The 18,278-nt window shown below is 42.9% G+C and overlaps 3 protein-coding genes across 3 annotated transcripts; 2 read left to right on the plus strand and 1 right to left on the minus strand.

The window, feature by feature from the left end:
- Nucleotides 1-1,817: 1,817 nt before the first annotated feature.
- On the plus strand, nucleotides 1,818-7,205 carry LOC115630973 (tubulin polyglutamylase TTLL4). The gene is made up of 8 exons (XM_030527553.1): nucleotides 1,818-1,918; nucleotides 2,510-3,181; nucleotides 3,912-4,368; nucleotides 4,446-4,817; nucleotides 5,195-5,381; nucleotides 5,451-5,621; nucleotides 5,762-6,770; nucleotides 6,841-7,205. The coding sequence occupies exons 2-8, from the start codon at nucleotides 2,537-2,539 to the stop codon at nucleotides 7,003-7,005; spliced, it is 3,006 nt and encodes a 1,001-aa protein (XP_030383413.1). The 5' UTR covers nucleotides 1,818-1,918; nucleotides 2,510-2,536; the 3' UTR covers nucleotides 7,006-7,205.
- A 1,866-nt stretch (nucleotides 7,206-9,071) lies between these two features.
- On the plus strand, nucleotides 9,072-15,576 carry LOC115630933. The gene is made up of 8 exons (XM_030527500.1): nucleotides 9,072-9,845; nucleotides 9,931-10,178; nucleotides 10,632-11,666; nucleotides 11,733-11,873; nucleotides 12,154-12,293; nucleotides 12,358-12,497; nucleotides 12,568-12,858; nucleotides 12,971-15,576. Exons 1-8 carry the CDS (start codon nucleotides 9,254-9,256, stop codon nucleotides 14,440-14,442), a joined length of 4,059 nt encoding a protein of 1,352 aa, XP_030383360.1. The 5' UTR covers nucleotides 9,072-9,253; the 3' UTR covers nucleotides 14,443-15,576.
- LOC115630934 (non-specific lipid-transfer protein) lies at nucleotides 15,570-18,142 on the minus strand. The gene is made up of 5 exons (XM_030527501.1): nucleotides 18,012-18,142; nucleotides 17,358-17,681; nucleotides 17,113-17,303; nucleotides 16,172-17,055; nucleotides 15,570-16,110 (listed from the first exon to the last, which is right to left on the minus strand). Exons 1-5 carry the CDS (start codon nucleotides 18,054-18,056, stop codon nucleotides 15,920-15,922), a joined length of 1,635 nt encoding a protein of 544 aa, XP_030383361.1. The 5' UTR covers nucleotides 18,057-18,142; the 3' UTR covers nucleotides 15,570-15,919.
- Nucleotides 18,143-18,278: the final 136 nt, after the last annotated feature.

The following is an 18,278-nucleotide window of genomic DNA, read 5'->3' on the forward strand; positions in this document are numbered from 1 at the left end:
AGCATCCATTATATAAATTCTTTAGTTGCCAATCTATAAAAAAAATTTTCGAATTATCTCTAATTGATGAAAATTCAAAATCGAATTAATATCAAAGGGCTAATTAAGGCTAAATCTCCAGTTAGCTTTGCTATAAAAACGAATCGTTGACTTGACTATGAAAATGTAATGTAAATACTTCTTACTTGCACTCTTTTGGAACTACAAATCGTAATGGAAGAGATGAAAATTCTTCTCCCCCTCCTCCTCTTCATCCTGAATAGCAGCCAATTTACAACGGCTTCTTACATTACGCAACACACATGCCGATTAGATCAGAACAAAATAAAGAGAAGGAAAGAATAGATTTGGGTTTGGAGCATGTGTGCCCGTCTTGAGGACGGCTGGGATGGCCTTTGTAATTGAATAATGGCGCAGCAGAGCTGAGAGCTCTCAGTTTTGCACACCTTGAACATTTGAACGGTGTAAACTGAGATCTAATCGAAGTGCCGATCAAAGAGTTCCAACAAAGCGGGCGGCGGCAAAGAGTGAAAAATCCTTTTTGGAACGTCTCATGTTTACCAAAAGGTGCCGAAAATAGGTGAAAGGCTTGCCAAAGCACACATGTGGAATGCCTACTATTCAGCAACTGATTATCAAAATTAGTTATATATAACAGGAGGCCGAATGCAGTGCAGCTCGAGTGGTTGACGATTGCATTTAGTGCAGAAATCGGATATTTTCATATTTTGAAACGCCTACGAGAAGCGCACAAAGGTGTAAGCATGGGTTTCATGGCATGAAATTCTAAACTCGACATGTTGATATTAATTATGCCCGTTTTGTGTTAATTAATAATATTTAATAAACAAGCGGCGCGCTTATCGCACAAACACTCTTCAAATCGAGAGGACCCAACTAAGTAGTGACGGTTGGCTGGCCACACAGGCGGCCAGAAAAGATGACGTCTCTGTATCTATAATCGGACAAGAGTCAGTGCCACTGCAACGTTAGTGACACACACACACACACACACACAGTCTCGTACACGGGCAGACAGAACACGTTAAATATGTATGTATTTCAAAGATGTAGATAAGTTCATCATGCGGCTGCCGTTGTGTTGTTGACGTTTTGTAGGCGGTGCCTTGAGTGCCGTTTAAATGCTCGTAATGCCGTCTCCACAGCCACGGCCACAACGTATCGACAGATTTGTATCTGCCCGACCAGGCTGGTTGTGGTTTGTCCGCAGCTCTTATGACCGCTTCTGAGTTTGAGTTTTGCCGCAGGATCTGCGATAAATCACTTTGTACTGCCGTTGCCTGCTGCCAACAGAATCAATAAAAGCAGCCACAATGCCGACAGAAGGTGTATATAAAATTGAAATGTTGATGGCTTCATCAACGAGATCAGCAACATTCTGATTCGTGCCGCACATGTAGGTCGTAACTTAGTCTCTCCCTGTGTGTGTCCATTTTTTTCCACAACGAACGCAGGTAAACAGCTACTTTCGTTTGATTTATGTGGCGTGTAAATGTTCAACTGATAGCACAATAATTTATTGCTAGTTTGTTTTAATTATTATTGGCATGTTTAATGATTTTACTTTCGTCTTCATTGAAAATCGTGCTAGTTGATAGTTTAAATTATCAGCAATGCGCGCCTTACTAGCAACCAACCAATTTCCCCACAGTTGGCAGCTCCTTGGCTGGTTTACTAAACGGGCAACACTGGCTGCTTGGCCACACTTTCAACAAGCAACACTGTTGCCGGCATTTCATGTCTAGGGCCCAACAACTACATTTGAAAAGAATATAAGTAATAGCAAAAAATAGTATTTAAAAACATAGTGCTCCTACTATATATGAAAGTTTACAAATTTTCCGTACATTTCTTATCTGTCCTAACAAAATTATTAGTGGTGCTTGTAAATGTAAAGGTGAGTGTTTGGCCGTTGAAGTGCGCAAAGCAGTCTCAAATTATTGCCAACAATTTGCGCGGGTTTTGCAGTTTGAAAAGCGGGCGTCGCTCGGCAGCTGCACGAGAAATGCAATGAAAGTGTGAAAAATTGGTTACGCGCGCGCTTCCCTTAAACAAAAGTGCTTGCATTTTGGCAACGCCAACGCCCAAGAAAAAGAAAACGTCGCCAAACGCCCGATGATCTTGATGCCAAACACACACACACACACATACACATCCATGCAAAGGAATTAGCAGATATTTCATTGATCGATTTCGGATCAACGGCGACGACGACGACGACATCGATATTATCAGATTGTGTATGGGTGTGTGTGTGCGTGGTGTGCCTTTGTCTCGCGCTCTGGTGGGCATGGCTAAATGATCTTGGTGCTGTGCCATGTCGAAAATAGCCACACACAGTTGGCCATCTATCTCATTGCACTGAAGTAATAACTTAAGTAGAGAAGCGGCGCGCGTGCACCTTGAACGTGCGCGTCACATAATACGATAAAAAGAAAATACGCATACAACAACTACTACAATAACATATCATTTGCATTACCCGCAGCTATCAAAATTTGTTGTCAAATAAGTTATGGCACAGATAACCGATAAAAGGACAACAGTTCGACCGCACACAAATGCCGCTAAAGAGAATAGCAGCAACAGGCGGTCAGCGCGTGGCAAAGGCATCGAGATTCTGGACTTTCACGAATCATGGCTCGAGGAGGTCGAAATATACAAGGACAAGCTGGTGATGTGCAAACAGTATCCGCATCGCATTCATCAAATGCCATCCCATGGCCATCAACCACATCAGCATCAGCAATTTCAATCGCCACATTTAGGGCCCCATAATTTCGGACACATGCGTCAAGGATTCGCTGTTCCCTGCCAAATGGATAATCAGCTCTGTATGCCACGCAGTCCGGCTGGTGGTATCAGCGCTGCTGCTGCTGCTGCTGCTGGTGCTGGCAATGGAGTTGCAGCCGTTGCCGCCGCTGCTGCTGCGGCTGCAAACATCACTGGCATGTATTCGCTGAAGAAGTCGCTCTCTCCCGTACAGAAGCATCGTCAGCAAAAGTCGCCGTCGCCCAAGCGTCGTGCGACGCCCGAGAAGATTATCGAAGTGCCGCCCTCCAAACCGGGTCGTATTCACAATCGTGGTGTGCCAAAGGCTAGCGCTGCCTCCACCTCGCCAACTCGACTAGCAACTGCAGATCCGTTTAGAAAAGTGCAGGTAAGCGGCGCTGGAATGATGTTACCTTTCAATGTCTGTATTTTTAGTCCCCTAACTCAAAAATCACTTCACTACCATATCTTTTAGTTGAAACTACAATTACAATTGAACTCCCGTAACTTACAAATTACCCTTCTACTTTATTTTTTTTATTAATAAGTTTATTGGAAATCATAATACGCCAAATTTATTTGCCATAATCTATCTATATGTTGTAATCTATAGCTTCAGTTCATTAGCTTGACATTTCACAATTAATCCAAATACATCACAAAATTACAAAATAAAAGTCTATTTATGAGATATTTTGTGGAACCATATATACTTTTTCGACTCTTAAAATAGTAATAGAGTTCGAAATAGTCATGGATTATCAAGAATTTAAAGCAGCTTAAATACATCTTCAACAGGCAATATTCAAATGTAAATGTTTATTCTTTTCCCTATTTATTGAGTTTTGAAATATATCGAATAATTTTTGTAGTTAGTTTTTAAAAGTTTCAGTTTCTTTATACTTTAACTTCGAAATACATGTTATCTCAGCAAGGAATTGATTGACTTTTTTGAAGACAGAGAAAATACAGTAATCTTATATATACATAATCCCTGTTTAATTCAACCGCTAACACCATCTCACTAATCTTTTGCACGTTGCATCCTCATTTCTGTTTCATGTTCTGTGCTGTGCTTTGCTGTGTATCCTTGCTTTGCCTTAATCATATAACACCAGCAACTGCTTTTAAAGCGCCCACGTGACGAGGGTATTGCTAAACAGGCCGTCTCTCAGAACAAACGGTCGACCAGCACACATAGCCCCCCAAAATCCGGAGCAGTTGTGCATTACAATCGCAACAGCAATCAGAGCAGCAGTCGAAGCATATCGAGCACTAACACGATGAAGCCTACTAGTAAGATAGTGGTTAATACCTTCCATGGCAGTAGTTTGCTAAGCGCCCAGCACAATGAAGATAAATCAAAGATTCTAACACAAAACGGTCTGACGAAATCCGCAGCAACGGCCCTGGAGACCAGTCTATATGCATCGCTCTACGCCCATCCAACACAGAGTGCCCTTCACTACAATACGGTGCGCTTGAATTCCGGAGAACACACGAATTATATAGGGGTGTCCTTAAATAAGGTCACGGACCACGATCGACGCCATCACGAGGATGATCCATGTGCAGGTGCGTATCCTTCCCCATTTGTAGTATATAGCATTTGGTCTCATAAGGGATCATCGATCATCCTCCCATACACACAGCTATAGATGACATTAACAACTATGATGATTCGGATTCGGAAGAGGAGTACGTGGGCACACCATTCTATTTGGATGAGGATGAGGAGGAGACGCATCAGAGTCGTAACATACGTTTGCAGGTGGACAAGGTTCCATCGAAGGAATCCGTAGGAACAACCGATTCAGAGGCCTCTGCGTACTTTAGGCCGGATTGCATATTATCGCCCAGTCTGTTTCCACATGTGCCGCCCTATCTAAACTTTACCTCGCACGCCGATAAGGGACCCCCAATGCCTGCCTCTCTGCATCGTGTGCTCAAATGGAAACTGAGTCCGGTGATGCCCAAAATTGTTAAGCGCGTGGTGCTCAATTCCGGATTTCGTATTATCAAGAGTAAGTTCGAAATTTAAATAAATTAACTGCAAACTTCCAGTTCTCATTACTTTTGATAACATTTTTGAATTCGTCAATATATTCGTGAATATATGAATTTTTAAAAGTTTTTGTATCGAACTTGTAACACAGTCGTCCGTCTGTATGAACGTCGACAACTTTAAAACTAAAACCGCTAGCGGCACCAAACTTAGACTGTGGACTTGTCTTATCTATATGCATATCCAGTTTTAACAATCGCTAAAAAAAAATTACTTATAGTGAAATAACTTTTTAGTCCATTACGGTATTTTAATTAAAAAACACTCTGTACCGAAACCTTTATATTTATTACGATTTTTTAACGAAAAAGCCCCTTTAATTTGTTTCAAATGCAGACACTACTGATTGGATGGCCGTTTGGGAGAAGCATATGAAGAGTCCAGGTTTTCGCACGATACGTTCGCATCAGAAATATAATCACATACCCGGATCGTTTCGCATTGGACGCAAGGACACGATGTGGCGCAGCATCTATAATAACATGCGGAAGTTTGGCAAAAAGGAATTCGGTTTCATGCAAAAGTACAAATCATTATTTTAACAATAGTCCTATTAGAAGAACTTACAATATTTTGTTTTCTCTGTGCTCAGATCGTATATAATGCCCGATGATTTGGAGAATCTGCGTCAAGTGTGGCCAAAGAATGCGTCCAAGCTTACGAAATGGATCGTAAAGCCGCCGGCCAGTGCCCGTGGAACGGGCATCCGTATTGTAAATAAATGGAGCCAATTTCCCAAAGATCGTCCCCTGGTTGTGCAAAAGTAATGATGAAGCATAGAGATGGGCAGGTGATTTCGAGCGTCACAAAATCTAAAAGGGATTATGTTTCGGGAAATCAATTGACTTGCCTGTCTCTACAGTTACTGCTATCTATATCGCATTAATTTTGATATCATTCCAGGTACATAGAACGACCATTGTTGATCAATGACAACAAGTTCGATATGCGTCTGTATGTTGTGCTCACATCGATTAATCCGTTGCGGATCTATATCTATAAGGATGGTCTGGCGCGCTTCGCTTCTGTGAAGTATAGCTCGGAGCTGAGTAACTTGGATGAACGCTGCATGCACCTCACCAACTATAGCATCAACAAGTTTTCGCAGAACTATGCCAAAAATGAGGATTTCAATGCGTGCCAGGGACACAAGTGGACTTTGCAGTCCTTGTGGTCCTGCCTGGAGAATCGGGGCGTTAACACGAAACGTTTGTGGGCCACTTTACGGAATCTCGTCATCAAAGGCATTATCAGCGGCGAATCCGGTCTGAATCGCATGTATCGCCAGAATGTTAACTTTCGCTACAACTGCTTCGAGCTGTTCGGTTTCGATGTGCTGCTGGATGAGAATCTAGTTCCATGGCTGTTGGAGATAAACATATCGCCATCGTTGCATTCAGAGTTGCCGCTCGATTTACATGTGAAGGGTCCACTGATACAGGCTGTGTTGAACACGGCTCTCTATCAGGTGCCGCCTAAGCTTAACGAACGGCAACAGACCGATATACTGGATGAGCTGAATCTAGAGGGCCCCCTGTGCCACGACAAACGCATCTTCACCACCTGCCTCACTGCCGACGAGGTGCGCAAACACAATCAGTTCACAAATCGCAACTTGGAGTTCCGTGAGGAGTATATTGATACTATACTCGACAATCTGCTGCCCGATGATGTGCGCTGCCTCATCGTCTCCGAAGACGAGCTGGCCCGTTGTAAGCCGCTGGAGCGTATCTTTCCCACTGCCAATACTCATATTTATCTGGACTACCTCGAGAATGCGCGCTACTACAATCGCCTGATGGATGCTTGGGAGTCCAAGTACGCCAAATGCCGTGCTACTGGCATTGCACTCCTCTCACGCTTCTGCAAGGACAAATTCCACTTGCAGGTCTCTGATGCTGCAATGGAGAAGGTAAGTGCTTACTTACATCAGCTAACCATCTGAAAGAATTCGCCTTCATAACTTTATTTGCGTCCTGCAGGAACCGAATGTGGCCCTCACTGAGATCGATATGCTGCATGTACGCAAGGATGAGATTTTGGACAGTGCAACGAATCTATCATTGCTGAAGCCGCCAATGAGCTCATTAAATACTGATGGTCATAATACAGAAACCGTCGCTACCGCTGCCAAAAAAGAAGACTGAATACTGAAGAAAAGAGATCGAGCTCCTTGAATAACAATACCAATACCATTATTTGATGCCCAGCCACAATTTCTGTTCGTATTTTGTTGTAATACAAACACTCACAAACAAACAACATACACACACATAATATCTGGTTTATTCGTTTAATTTTTTAAATTTTACGTCGAAATGGAAAAAATAAAGTTAAACATTTCTGATTATTGTTTGTACACACGCATCACAGATTGACGTTCTGCAGACATACTGTCCCTAATTTAATTTATGGATATTTGGCCATCGGTATAGACACGTTTCTAATTTATATATTTTCGACTTTACTGATGATAATATTCGAAAAGGCGTCATAAAAGGATGGCTTTCGTTAACCACCATCTTTCACAATATCTAATTTGGATTTATCTAACTTATAAATGCAGATTGAGGTTCTGCTCACATACTGTCCCTAATTTAATTTAATAATGGGATTTAGCCATCGGTATCAGTGTTGCCTTTTCAGCATTTTTCCGGATAGATCTGTCTATTTAAAAAATATTTCTGCCTGAAAAAATTTAAATACTGTCCACACGTTAGATTAACCAAACTTTGAATGCGTAATGTATGCTAAGTATATATAACTATTTACTCTTGTTTAAAATTTCATAAAAATCTGTCAATTTTAAGAGAATTTATTAGCGAAATAACTTCTTTCTTTCTTCTGCTAAACCTCATTGCCGGGAGTTTGTTTGAGCTTGTTTATTATTACTTGAATTTGGGTAAATATTATTTAAGGACATCATTTTGGCATCCCAAACACTAAAAGTAAACATTTAAACGAAAAAATAGTGTTTTTGTCCTTTTAAAATGTTTCTATACCTTTTTCCTGCCTTTTTTTTGTCTCTTCGTCCCTATTTTGTGGCGATGTGCTGGCAACATTGATCGGTATAGACACGTTTTTAATTTATATACTTTAGGACTTTACTGATAAAATTCGAAAATGCGTCAAAAAAGGATGGTTTTCGTTAATCACATTCTGTAATCGATCTTTTCACAATATCTAATTTGAATTTATCTGACTCACATATGTATATATTTTCATGGAAACTATTAAATTTAAAGCCAAGGATTGCCGCACCTTGAAAAAAGTAGAGTAGATCGGTTCGGAAAAAGATTTATGAATGAATAGTGTTTTTAAGAATTTCATAACTGTGCGATAATTTTGTAAATAATTAAATTACACGGCGCAGCTGGCCGTGAAATTCTTACGTTAGCAGCGGTGGATAGCTATTTTAAGGTCAAGGTTGTAGAATAGGAAACGCACAATTTTCTTAAAGATGTAATATCACAATTGAATAAATAACAAGCATTATTTTCAAATTTTAATTCAACTAATTATATTTTCATTTCATGTTTTGATGCCAAACAAAATTTAATATATTGTGCAGATGGAAAAGAAATTCACGCAGCTTCACAAGTGGAGTGATTTTCAACCGCAAATGATGGCTACAACTACATTTTTTATTGGTTTTAGTTAATGAAACTTAAATGTGTATGCATAAATCTTAAGTGCAATTACAATTGCTTAAACTTAAAGTACTAGTAAAGAAACGAAATAGTTCAAAAGCACAGAAGTTGTGTTTATTTTTTTTCTGCCGTACAAAAATCTGTTGAAATTAAATATATATTAAATGAATTATTTATGCAATAACGTTTTTAATGGAAAATAATATTTATAAAATTAAAATATTTTAATATATATATATATATTAGGGCTTGTAGTAAACTACAAGGTGTTTGGCAGCTTTTAGGGCAGCCAAAAGAAATACTTTCCTGAGAAAACGCTAAAGGAAGAAAGGATGCATTTAAATATTTCCCAAGTTTAATGATCCCACAAACATTTTTCCGTTACCCTGCCAACTTGCTTAATTTTTATGCGTGCGCATAAGTGCTGCGAAACACCGCGCAATTAGCGACTCACCACCGTTTGCGCGACTCGATTGTCCACTCGATATACACCCACATTTAGTCGATTGCCAATTGCTAACAATGAATGAACGAAAACGTTCTGCAATTAACAAAAGTGCGCTGTAAATTTGCGAAACCATAACCCAAAGTATTGCTCACCCACACAAGTGCAAGCGCGCGTACCTCGCGAGAATTACGCATGTCGCTGCGCGCATAAGATAAACGGCTTCCTGATTTGTATCACGTAGCGCTCCGATCAATATTCACACACTGAAAGCACACTTACACACACAAATAGTGGTAAATGGAAGCGGAAAACACATTAGGCGGCGATGCCAATGTTGACGGTAGTGGTGTAGATGAAGGAGGAGGTGGAGGTGGTGGTGTTGCTAGTGCTGGTGGTTTTAAGAATAGTGTGGCGCCTACAAGTGCTGAGGCAATGAAAAAAGAGTTAGAACAACAAACAAATACAACTGCGGGGGCGGCGGTTGTAATGATAAGCGAGCCGAGTGCTGAAGTTATTAGGGCCCCAGCAGAGTTGGCCAACAGCAAGAACAATAACAACAACAACAGTAATAATAAGCTGCAATTGGAGAATGAGCGCACCATTAAACCTAAGTTGGAGCTGGAGCAGCAACAACAACAACAACATCATCAACAGCAGCTGGCCGTAAACAAAGCGGTGCTAATGGAAAACAATGTAAGTGCTCTCGGGAATGGCGCGGCAATAGAGGAGGGCCAGAATAACAACAACACCAACAACTATAACACTGAGCAAATACAACTACAGCAGCAGCGGCAGCTGTCAGGCGATGGGAATGCAAATGCCACAGCGTCGACAGTGAATGCGAATTACGTCAAAGTAGCAGACACGGAATCGGACAGCAACAAGGCGGGTAAGTAGAATAATGCCAACACATTCCTCGGGCACATATAAACAACGTTTTTGTTGTTCTTATTTGTTTTCTGCTTCTATTACAGAGCGCAATCACAAGAAAAAGAGAAAAGATAAGGAACGCGATCGTGTGGATGAAGAGAGGCGTCATAGCAGCGATCAACGCAAGGATCATTCACGTGAAGATCGTGATCGGGACAGCAGCTCAAAAGTGTCCACGGGCGGCAGCAGTAGTAGACGCGGCAGCGATTATAAAACTACATCCACATCTTCATCGTCGCGCAGCAAAGACAAAAAGTATCATCGAAGCGATCGAGAGCGGGAGCGCGAAAAAGTAAGAAAACAAACTTGTAACACATGAACTGCTGCACACCGAAGCCTAAATACCCTTGCAAAACTACCTTTCCGTTCCTCTACCTATTGTGTTAAATTGTTGTTGAATTTATCAGCAACAAATCATGGTTTAAACCAGATCGTTGCTATATCACTGTATATTAAACAACGTATGTAAAAAATCGTTAGTATAGCTTCAGAATGCTTCTTCAAATGATCGCAGTTGATGTACTATTTCAAAATGGCTGGCTCCGATATCTTATCTGTTTGCAAAAAAAGAAGAATTGTTAGCTCTTTTGCTTTCAAACTGAGAGACTAGTTTGAATGACTTCTTCTGAGTTGGAAATATCGGAAGAAACTCATACACAAATACACTTTGCAAGAGTATTAAAGGAAAAACACATGCTCTTTAGCTACACAACTAAAAACTAATTGTCGTATTTGTTCCGCATAGATTCCATCGTCATCATCAAGTTCCTCATCACATTCGCATCGGCGTCGCAGCTCCGAAAGCAGTCGCAGCAGCAACAACAGTTCCAGCAAACTCAACGTCATTAAGTCGTCATCGTCGTCAACTGCAGCGGTAGCAACGGACGAGGTGCTGCAGCCAGCAGTAGTTGCGGCATTGGAGCAGGAAATTAAGGTGGAAGGGAAGGAGATCGTGGTTAAACAAGAAGTACTTACCAGCAGCAAGTCCGTGGACAATAATACAATCAAAAAGGAGCCATTGCTCAATGGTGATGTGAAAACAGAAGCGAGCGCGCAAAAGACACGCGACGAGGTCACGCGACAACTGAATTTTGGCAGCGCTGAGAAGCCCAAAATAACAGCCAATAGTAGCTCGGCCTCTCTGATGCCGTCGCCAGCGCCAAAAATCTCAACATCCAACAGCAATCATCATTCCTCCAGTAGTTCCAGTGCGCGTAAGTCCTATTCCTCGTCCAGCAGCCATCACAAGACCGGCAGCTCGTCCAGCTCATCATCCTCGCGTCACTCCTCTTCCTCATCGTCCTCGCGTGATTGTTCCAAATGCTATAAACGCTCCAAAATTCGACGCAGCAGTGTGGGCGTCCAATGTATGCAACATGCGCCCGTTGCTGGTGCCTGGCAGACGGTGCAGAGTTTGCCACCGGCGCCGAACCGCAAACCACCGCCTGGACTGGAGAATCTTAAATACGGACACTACTTTCAAGTAGAACAATATCCCAATGGTGGCGCCTCAATTGTGCATTTGTATCAGCACGAAATAGATGAACTCTCACCCGACGAAATGGAGGAATTGGTCGACGAGTTCTTTGGCGTTTGTTTTGCCGAAGACGAACAGGGCTATGCCCATCATGTAATGGGCATTGTACACGATGCTGCACGCTATATACCCGATCTGCTAGAACACATGGCCGAGAACTACTCGACGCTCACCGTCAAGGCTGGCGTTCTAGGGCGAAACTCGGATATAGAGACCTGCACAATGGCACAGTACAACGAACAAGTGAGTTAGAATTGCCATTTAATTGCCAATCTAGTTTGCATATTTACCATTTTTACCTCCTTATAGGTGATGCGCAATTACTGCCAGGGAACCTTTCGTTATGGACCATTGCATCAAATCAGTTTGGTGGGCAAAGTGCATGAGGAGGTAGGCGGCTACTTTCCTGATCTCCTCGGACGCATCGAAATGAATCCGTTTTTGCGCAAGGTATGGTGAGACAAACTATTCAGAGATTTGTCGAACTCATTCACTTTTCCTTATAAATGAACAAAGCAGTTTAACTTGCGATTTGGCTTTAAAGTGCTTTGTAAAAACTTTGATATAATTGGGGACCTTTCTTTTATTAATGAAAGAAGTGGGTCGACTTTTCCAGCGATACTCACCTTTTTTTTTCAAGATTTCAAGATGTTACTTTGTATAATTATGTATTGCTTCACGAACTCAACATTATATAGCAATAACTCTTTACCATTCACTTCCTTTACAGACCATGCCCTGGGCTGTCAATTCCATATTGCAAACAGATCCGCGTCAATCGAATGACGGTCCCATACTGTGGATACGTGCCGGCGAGCAATTAGTGCCCACGGCTGAGCTAAACAGCAAAACACCACTCAAAAGGCAGCGGTAGGTTGCCCTTAACTGTACACTACATTCAAGCTAACTCACTGGGCTTATCGTCTCTTTGCAGCACACGCATCAATGAGCTGCGCAACTTGCAATATTTGCCGCGTTTGTCGGAGGCGCGCGAAACAATGATTGAGGATCGCACTAAGGCGCATGCAGACCATGTGGGACATGGACACGAGCGTATCACAACCGCAGCAGTTGGTGAGCCCCCATCATCATAGTTTTGGAACAATGAAGCCTTTGGCTAACCATGTATTTCTTTATTTTGTAGGTATTTTGAAGGCTGTGCATTGCGGCCAACCATATACACAGAATCGTATTACCAAGGATGTAGTCGCATTTGCCGCCCAGGACTTTAACACACTCGTCGAGATGCTGCAGCTGGACTTGCATGAACCGCCTATTTCGCAGTGCGTGCAATGGATTGAGGATGCCAAACTGAATCAGTTGAGACGCGATGGCATACGCTATGCGCGCATACAGCTCTGCGATAACGACATCTACTTTCTGCCACGCAACATCATTCATCAATTTCGCACAGTGACGGCAGTGACGAGCATAGGTAAGACACCAATATTGAAAATGATATAAGGGATTTCAATGTGATTAAATTGAAATGAATTGAATGTAGATCGGCTTATTCAAAATTAATATTAACTAACTTTCTCTGTTAGCTTGGCACCTGCGATTGCGTCAGTATTATCCCGGCCAGGAGGTCATCAACGAGAAAAATAATCCAGTGTTGGCCGAAACACCACACTATAAGGAGAAACAAACCATATTGCCGCATCCGATTGGCCATGACGAGGGCGGCAAGAAGACTCCTTCGAAGCGGGCTCACGATGGCAAAGCGAAACGCAAGCTCATCGATTTGGATGGAAAGGAACGTCGCTCGAGTGAGAGCAGCATTGAGGATACAACGAAGGAAGTGGGCAGTGCCTCGCCCACTTTAAACAACAACAATAACAACAATAGCAACTGCAACAGCGGCAGCAGCACGCCCAAAAGAAAAGCGACCAAAGACGATGCAAAAATAGATATGCGGAAAATGGTGCTGGACCACTCCTTTAAGTTGACCAAAGCGGCGGCAGCCGCACATGACAAGGAGAAGCCCAAGCCCAAGGAGAAGTCCAGTAAGCAGAGCACTAACAAGTCCCGCAGTCGCAGCAGAGAGACAACACCGAGCAAGAAGACGAAGGAGCCAGAAAAGCAAACCGAAAACTGCACGCCGGCCAAAGTGTCGCGTCTTGCCATTGAGGCAACCAATCAATCAACCAATGCCCTGCCAGTGGTGGCAACGCCCTCGCCCTCACCAATAAAAACCACAACGACGACACCAGAGACGCCACCTAGTGTGCCGCCCGGCCTGCCGCTGCCTTTAGTGCCTCAAACGCCGTTAATACACCGCGACGCCTACATAAATAATTTAAATCAAAAAGCGCCCGAAATCAAAATACAACTCAAAATGGTATCTGATGCACCGCCAGCAGTATCGGCAGCCACAGAAACGACAAAAGCAAACGATGTCACGCCTATTGGCAATGCCTTAGCTGAGTCGGCTTTGCTGCCCGCCTGTCCCATGGAAGTGGCCCATGAGCTCAGCGTAGAGAGTACGCCACAACTAATTGTGGATCATGAGGAGGAGGTGATGGGGGAGGAAATCGTGCACATGGATATTCCAAGTGATACACCCACGCCTATGCCAGCGCAGGCGCCACCGCCACCGCTGCCGATACATGCCGCCCAGCTGGTTAAGGTGGTGCTGCCCACTGTATTGCCGCCTTTGCCGCCGCTGCCACCTTCCTGCACAATTGCACCGCCGCCGCCACCTCCACCGCCAGCCCAACTACCTTCAACCATACCCTTATCCACACCATCAAGCACACCCACACCTGCCCTAAAGCCCGCCTATAATACCTTCAATTTGCCCTCACATAAGATCATCATAGCCGGCGGCACGAGAACCGTAACAGCAAAGACATCAGCCACACCAGTAGACCTGCTCGGCTCCATAATGGCCAGCATGGACAAGCCTAAGATTGTGGGCACAACCACTCACAATAGCTCGGCTACATCATCAGCTTCATCAGGAGGTGGAGCCACAGCCACAACGAATCCATATGCCAACTCCAATAACACATACTGAACTGGAGGGTCAGCAATCGAGGCTGTAGACATTATGCTGGAATACTATATTAACCTTCAGAATTGGATCACTGACCATTTCCAATTCAATAAGGAATTGTTCCCCATATAATATTTAAGTGGAAAATGAATTTAAACAATTTAAGCGATCAGTGATCAAAGTTCTCTGCGTTCAAAGTGTCCTCACAAGCCTTGCAATATCTTTGGAACTATTGGTGCGATTTTAATTGCAATTTCATAAAATGATTGTTAATTTTTTGTGTGAGCCTGTTTTTCAAAGGTCTCCTTTTATAACTATTAGATTTTTTGTACTTTCGGTGCAGGGTATTGAAAACTTTGTCCGCGTATTTTAAGACAAACCTATGCAAGTAATATTAATATAGAGACTATGGAAGTTTTATGAAATCATACAATTTGTTCCAAAGATTTGACAATACTTTTGTGGGATATCCCAGTTCTTCAGCTCGCAAGAAACCTGAACTTCGCATAATGTTTCATTTGTTTATAGAATTATTATTATTTTATTTACCTAAGCGCATGTGTATTCGTTTAACGAAAGGCTTGAGCTCACTTAACACTTTTTATTGTACATAGCAAGACATATATATGTATGCACACACACACACACCCTATATTTGATAATTGATTGTAGTTTTTAAGCTCAAATTGGAAACCCCTTTTAGTCATGTAGTTTTTTTATTTATTTACACGAGAGTCGATGCAGAACGAAAAATCAAGACAGTTGCCCACGTTTATATATAACAATTGTACTTTAAACAGCATATTATATATTTTAAATGTATGTACTTTATTTGATATGTTTACATATGCCACTTTTTTATGTATTACTATTTTGCATCTGCACATTGGTGAAGTTTTTAAATGCATCGCAATGCAAAAAGAATCGAAAAAACCCCAGTGTTTTCTTTTCTCTTTTCTCGATGACGACTATTTTGTGAAGCGTGTTTGAAGAAAGTGCATAACACAATACACCTTACACACATATTATTATTATACATACAAGCTAAAAATTATGATACGAACCGCATATATGATGTAAACTGTAGTTTTTAAACGCCCATGTAGCTTAAACGTTGATGAAACAATAAAGATTCAAAACGTAAAAAATCTGCGACAGCTCTAGTTTTATTTAAGTATTATAACACATATAGAAAACATGTACAGATGTGAGACAACCAGCCCATTATATAAATTTCAAATATCATATATTTTTATATACAATTTATCGTTCGCATATGGAAAGAGCGGAGCTTACATTTCCGCTAAGGCAGATAGACATTCTTATTAAACAAACTTTGATCTATATAATCATTTTGAAATAAGAAACAGTTCGCACTTTAGACAGCTCGCCCCCTCGAATGTAAATTGCACTCTTTCTATACAAGTCGGATAATATGTAGAACCTAAATTCGGAATGACAGCGACTTCTAAAATACATGAACGCATTCCAAAACACATTACAACTTGGAGCGCAGCTCATCAATGCGGCTTTGCGCCGAGCGTTGCAAATCCATCAATTTCATGGCAAAGCCCATGTTGCCTTGGATTTTGATTTTGCCTTGGAAGAATGCCTTCTGTGGTGGCAATTTTCCGGTCAAGAGTTCAAAGACATCGTCATCGCTGATTATAAAGGTGACATCACATTTCTCTGCGGGATAAACATTATTTATCAAAAGCTATAAAAACCATCCATTATAATCCAAACTCACGTGTGCCATTAAAGATAACCTGACCCTTGCCCTGCTTGCAGTCAATAACCCAGAAGCCAGTTGTGCCATTGGGTCCATTGTTGACTCTGAAGCCATAGACAGCACGCACCTTTTCAATGAGATTGTCTTTGTCCTCCTGCATGGCTTGTTCCAGCAGCTTAAGCAATGCCGTCACCTTGAAGCCCTCATCGCTGGTGGCTGCCTTTGCAGCAGCTGTCAGATTGTGGCGCACATTGTTGGCAGCAGGAAAACCGAGGCGATATAGAGCCACAACAACGGCGCCGCCCAAACCCAAGTTATGTTGCAAAGCCAACTGGCAGTTAGGCACCTGACGCTTCTCGGCCAGGCCGCGCAGTTGCCAGCACAGCTCGGCGCATTGGGCGAGCCCAGTGGCGCCCAATGGATGACCTTTTGAAATCAAACCACCACTCGGGTTCACTACAAACTTACCGCCGTATGTGTTGTCGCCGCGGTCAATAAACTCGCCAGCCTTGCCCTCCTCGCACAGACCCAAGGCCTCGTAGGTGACCAGCTCATTGGCTGAGAAGCAATCGTGCAGCTCAACCACCTGAACATCCTGTGGCTTAAAGCCACTCTTGGCAAACAGACGCTGGGTGGCCAAGCGGGTCATATCGGTGCCCGCAATCTTCATCAGACTCTTGTCGGCGAAAGTCGACTCGGGATCTGTGGCCATTTCCATGCCCACAATCTCCACAGCCTGTGATTCGAGGCCATGCCGACGCACAAACTGTTCGGAGGCCAGAATGGCAGCTCCCGATCCATCAGAGGTGGGACAGCACTGCAACTTAGTCAGCACGCCCTCCACCACCTGTGGCGACTTCATAATCTGCTCCAGAGTGTACTCATCGCGGAATTGTGAGTAGCTGGATGGACAATGAATGTTAAGTTATGTGAATAACTTTAAGTATTAAACTACTCACGGATTATTAACCGAGTGCTTGTGGTTCTTCCAGGCGATTTTGCCAAAATGCTCGGGCTTCGTGCCATACTTCTGCATGTGCTCTTTGCCGGCATTGCCGAATATCTGCGCAGCCATGGGACCGGCGCCGATTTCTGTCAATTCGCTCATCTCGGTAATGTGACGCTCCATGGGATTGGCGCGATCAAAGTACTGCACAAAAAGATGATCAGCTTAGAGGCCAGAATATTGTTGGTTTATATATACCTTGGACGACAGGGAGCCACGCTCCATCTTCTCAAATCCTAGAGCCAGCACGCAGTCTGCATTGCCTGACTCCACAATTTGCTTGGCCAAATACAAGGCACTGGAGCCGGTCGAACAGTTGTTATTTACATTGTAGACGGGTATACCGGTCATGCCCACCTCGTAGAGCGCCCGCTGGCCACAGGTGGAGTCGCCATAGACGTAGCCCACAGCCGCCTGCTGTACGTCCGTGTACCTCAGCTTGGCATCCTGAAGGGCCTTCGTGACGGCCTCCTTGGCAAAGTCCGGATAGCAAACATCGGCACGTCGTCCGGGTTTCTCGAACTGCAGTGAGAGAAGGGTTTGGGGTCAGTAATTGAACTGTTTATCGCCAGCTAATCAAATGCTTAGCAAAAAAAAAACAAGCTTAATCGGGCCCACTTAGGGGCCAATACAATCTCAAATCGCAGCGATAAAGTTTAGGGCGTAGAAACAAGATCTACATATTTCAATTTAATGACCGAAGTGCTTGTCTCTGTACAAAGTCCGAGTGCGATAATTAGCTCGATCTATTGCTCAACTCCATTTGCAGCTCAACTAGCTGTTGTTGTAGTTGTTGCTTGCAGCTTCTTTGTTTATAATTGCGTAGAGTTGCCCAAAGTTTTGCCCCCTCACCTTTGTCATGCCGACACCAACAACATAAACGCGAGTCTTGGTCATGTTGAACCTGTTTGTTGAATAATTTGCTAAAAAAAACAATAGAATTGCAACTGCTGCGCTGCGGCTCTCAACAATAACTAAACAAAGTTCGTCTAACGAACAGGAATAAATTACAATCGCCGTTGCTGCTGCTTCGGCGATAGTGCCAGCGATATCGATAGCTATCGATAGGAGTATACGTTACGATGTGTGTGTCGCGGGGCTGCCAACTTCTGTGGCAGT

Source organism: Scaptodrosophila lebanonensis, unplaced genomic scaffold (assembly GCF_003285725.1).
Source record: "Scaptodrosophila lebanonensis strain 11010-0011.00,11010-0021.00 unplaced genomic scaffold, SlebRS2 tig00001412-arrow-pilon, whole genome shotgun sequence".
Lineage (NCBI taxonomy): Eukaryota > Metazoa > Arthropoda > Insecta > Diptera > Drosophilidae > Scaptodrosophila > Scaptodrosophila lebanonensis.

What these genes read in the sequence shown, in the direction of transcription:
- LOC115630973 (XM_030527553.1), top strand. Translation starts at nt 2,537, where the DNA reads ATGGCACAGATAACCGATAAAAGGACAACAGTTCGACCGCACACAAAT. An exon ending in ATCCGTTTAGAAAAGTGCAG is followed by an intron (nt 3,182 to 3,911) that starts GTAAGCGGCGCT and finishes ATATAACACCAG; the next exon opens with CAACTGCTTTTAAAGCGCCC. An exon ending in CTGATGCTGCAATGGAGAAG is followed by an intron (nt 6,771 to 6,840) that starts GTAAGTGCTTAC and finishes TGCGTCCTGCAG; the next exon opens with GAACCGAATGTGGCCCTCAC.
- LOC115630933 (XM_030527500.1), top strand. Translation starts at nt 9,254, where the DNA reads ATGGAAGCGGAAAACACATTAGGCGGCGATGCCAATGTTGACGGTAGT. An exon ending in ACACCACTCAAAAGGCAGCG is followed by an intron (nt 12,294 to 12,357) that starts GTAGGTTGCCCT and finishes GTCTCTTTGCAG; the next exon opens with CACACGCATCAATGAGCTGC. An exon ending in GACGGCAGTGACGAGCATAG is followed by an intron (nt 12,859 to 12,970) that starts GTAAGACACCAA and finishes TTTCTCTGTTAG; the next exon opens with CTTGGCACCTGCGATTGCGT.
- LOC115630934 (XM_030527501.1), bottom strand. Translation starts at nt 18,056, where the DNA reads ATGACCAAGACTCGCGTTTATGTTGTTGGTGTCGGCATGACAAAG. An exon ending in TTGGTGTCGGCATGACAAAG is followed by an intron (nt 17,682 to 18,011) that starts GTGAGGGGGCAA and finishes CTCTCACTGCAG; the next exon opens with TTCGAGAAACCCGGACGACG. An exon ending in GGTTATCTTTAATGGCACAC is followed by an intron (nt 16,111 to 16,171) that starts GTGAGTTTGGAT and finishes TTTATCCCGCAG; the next exon opens with AGAAATGTGATGTCACCTTT.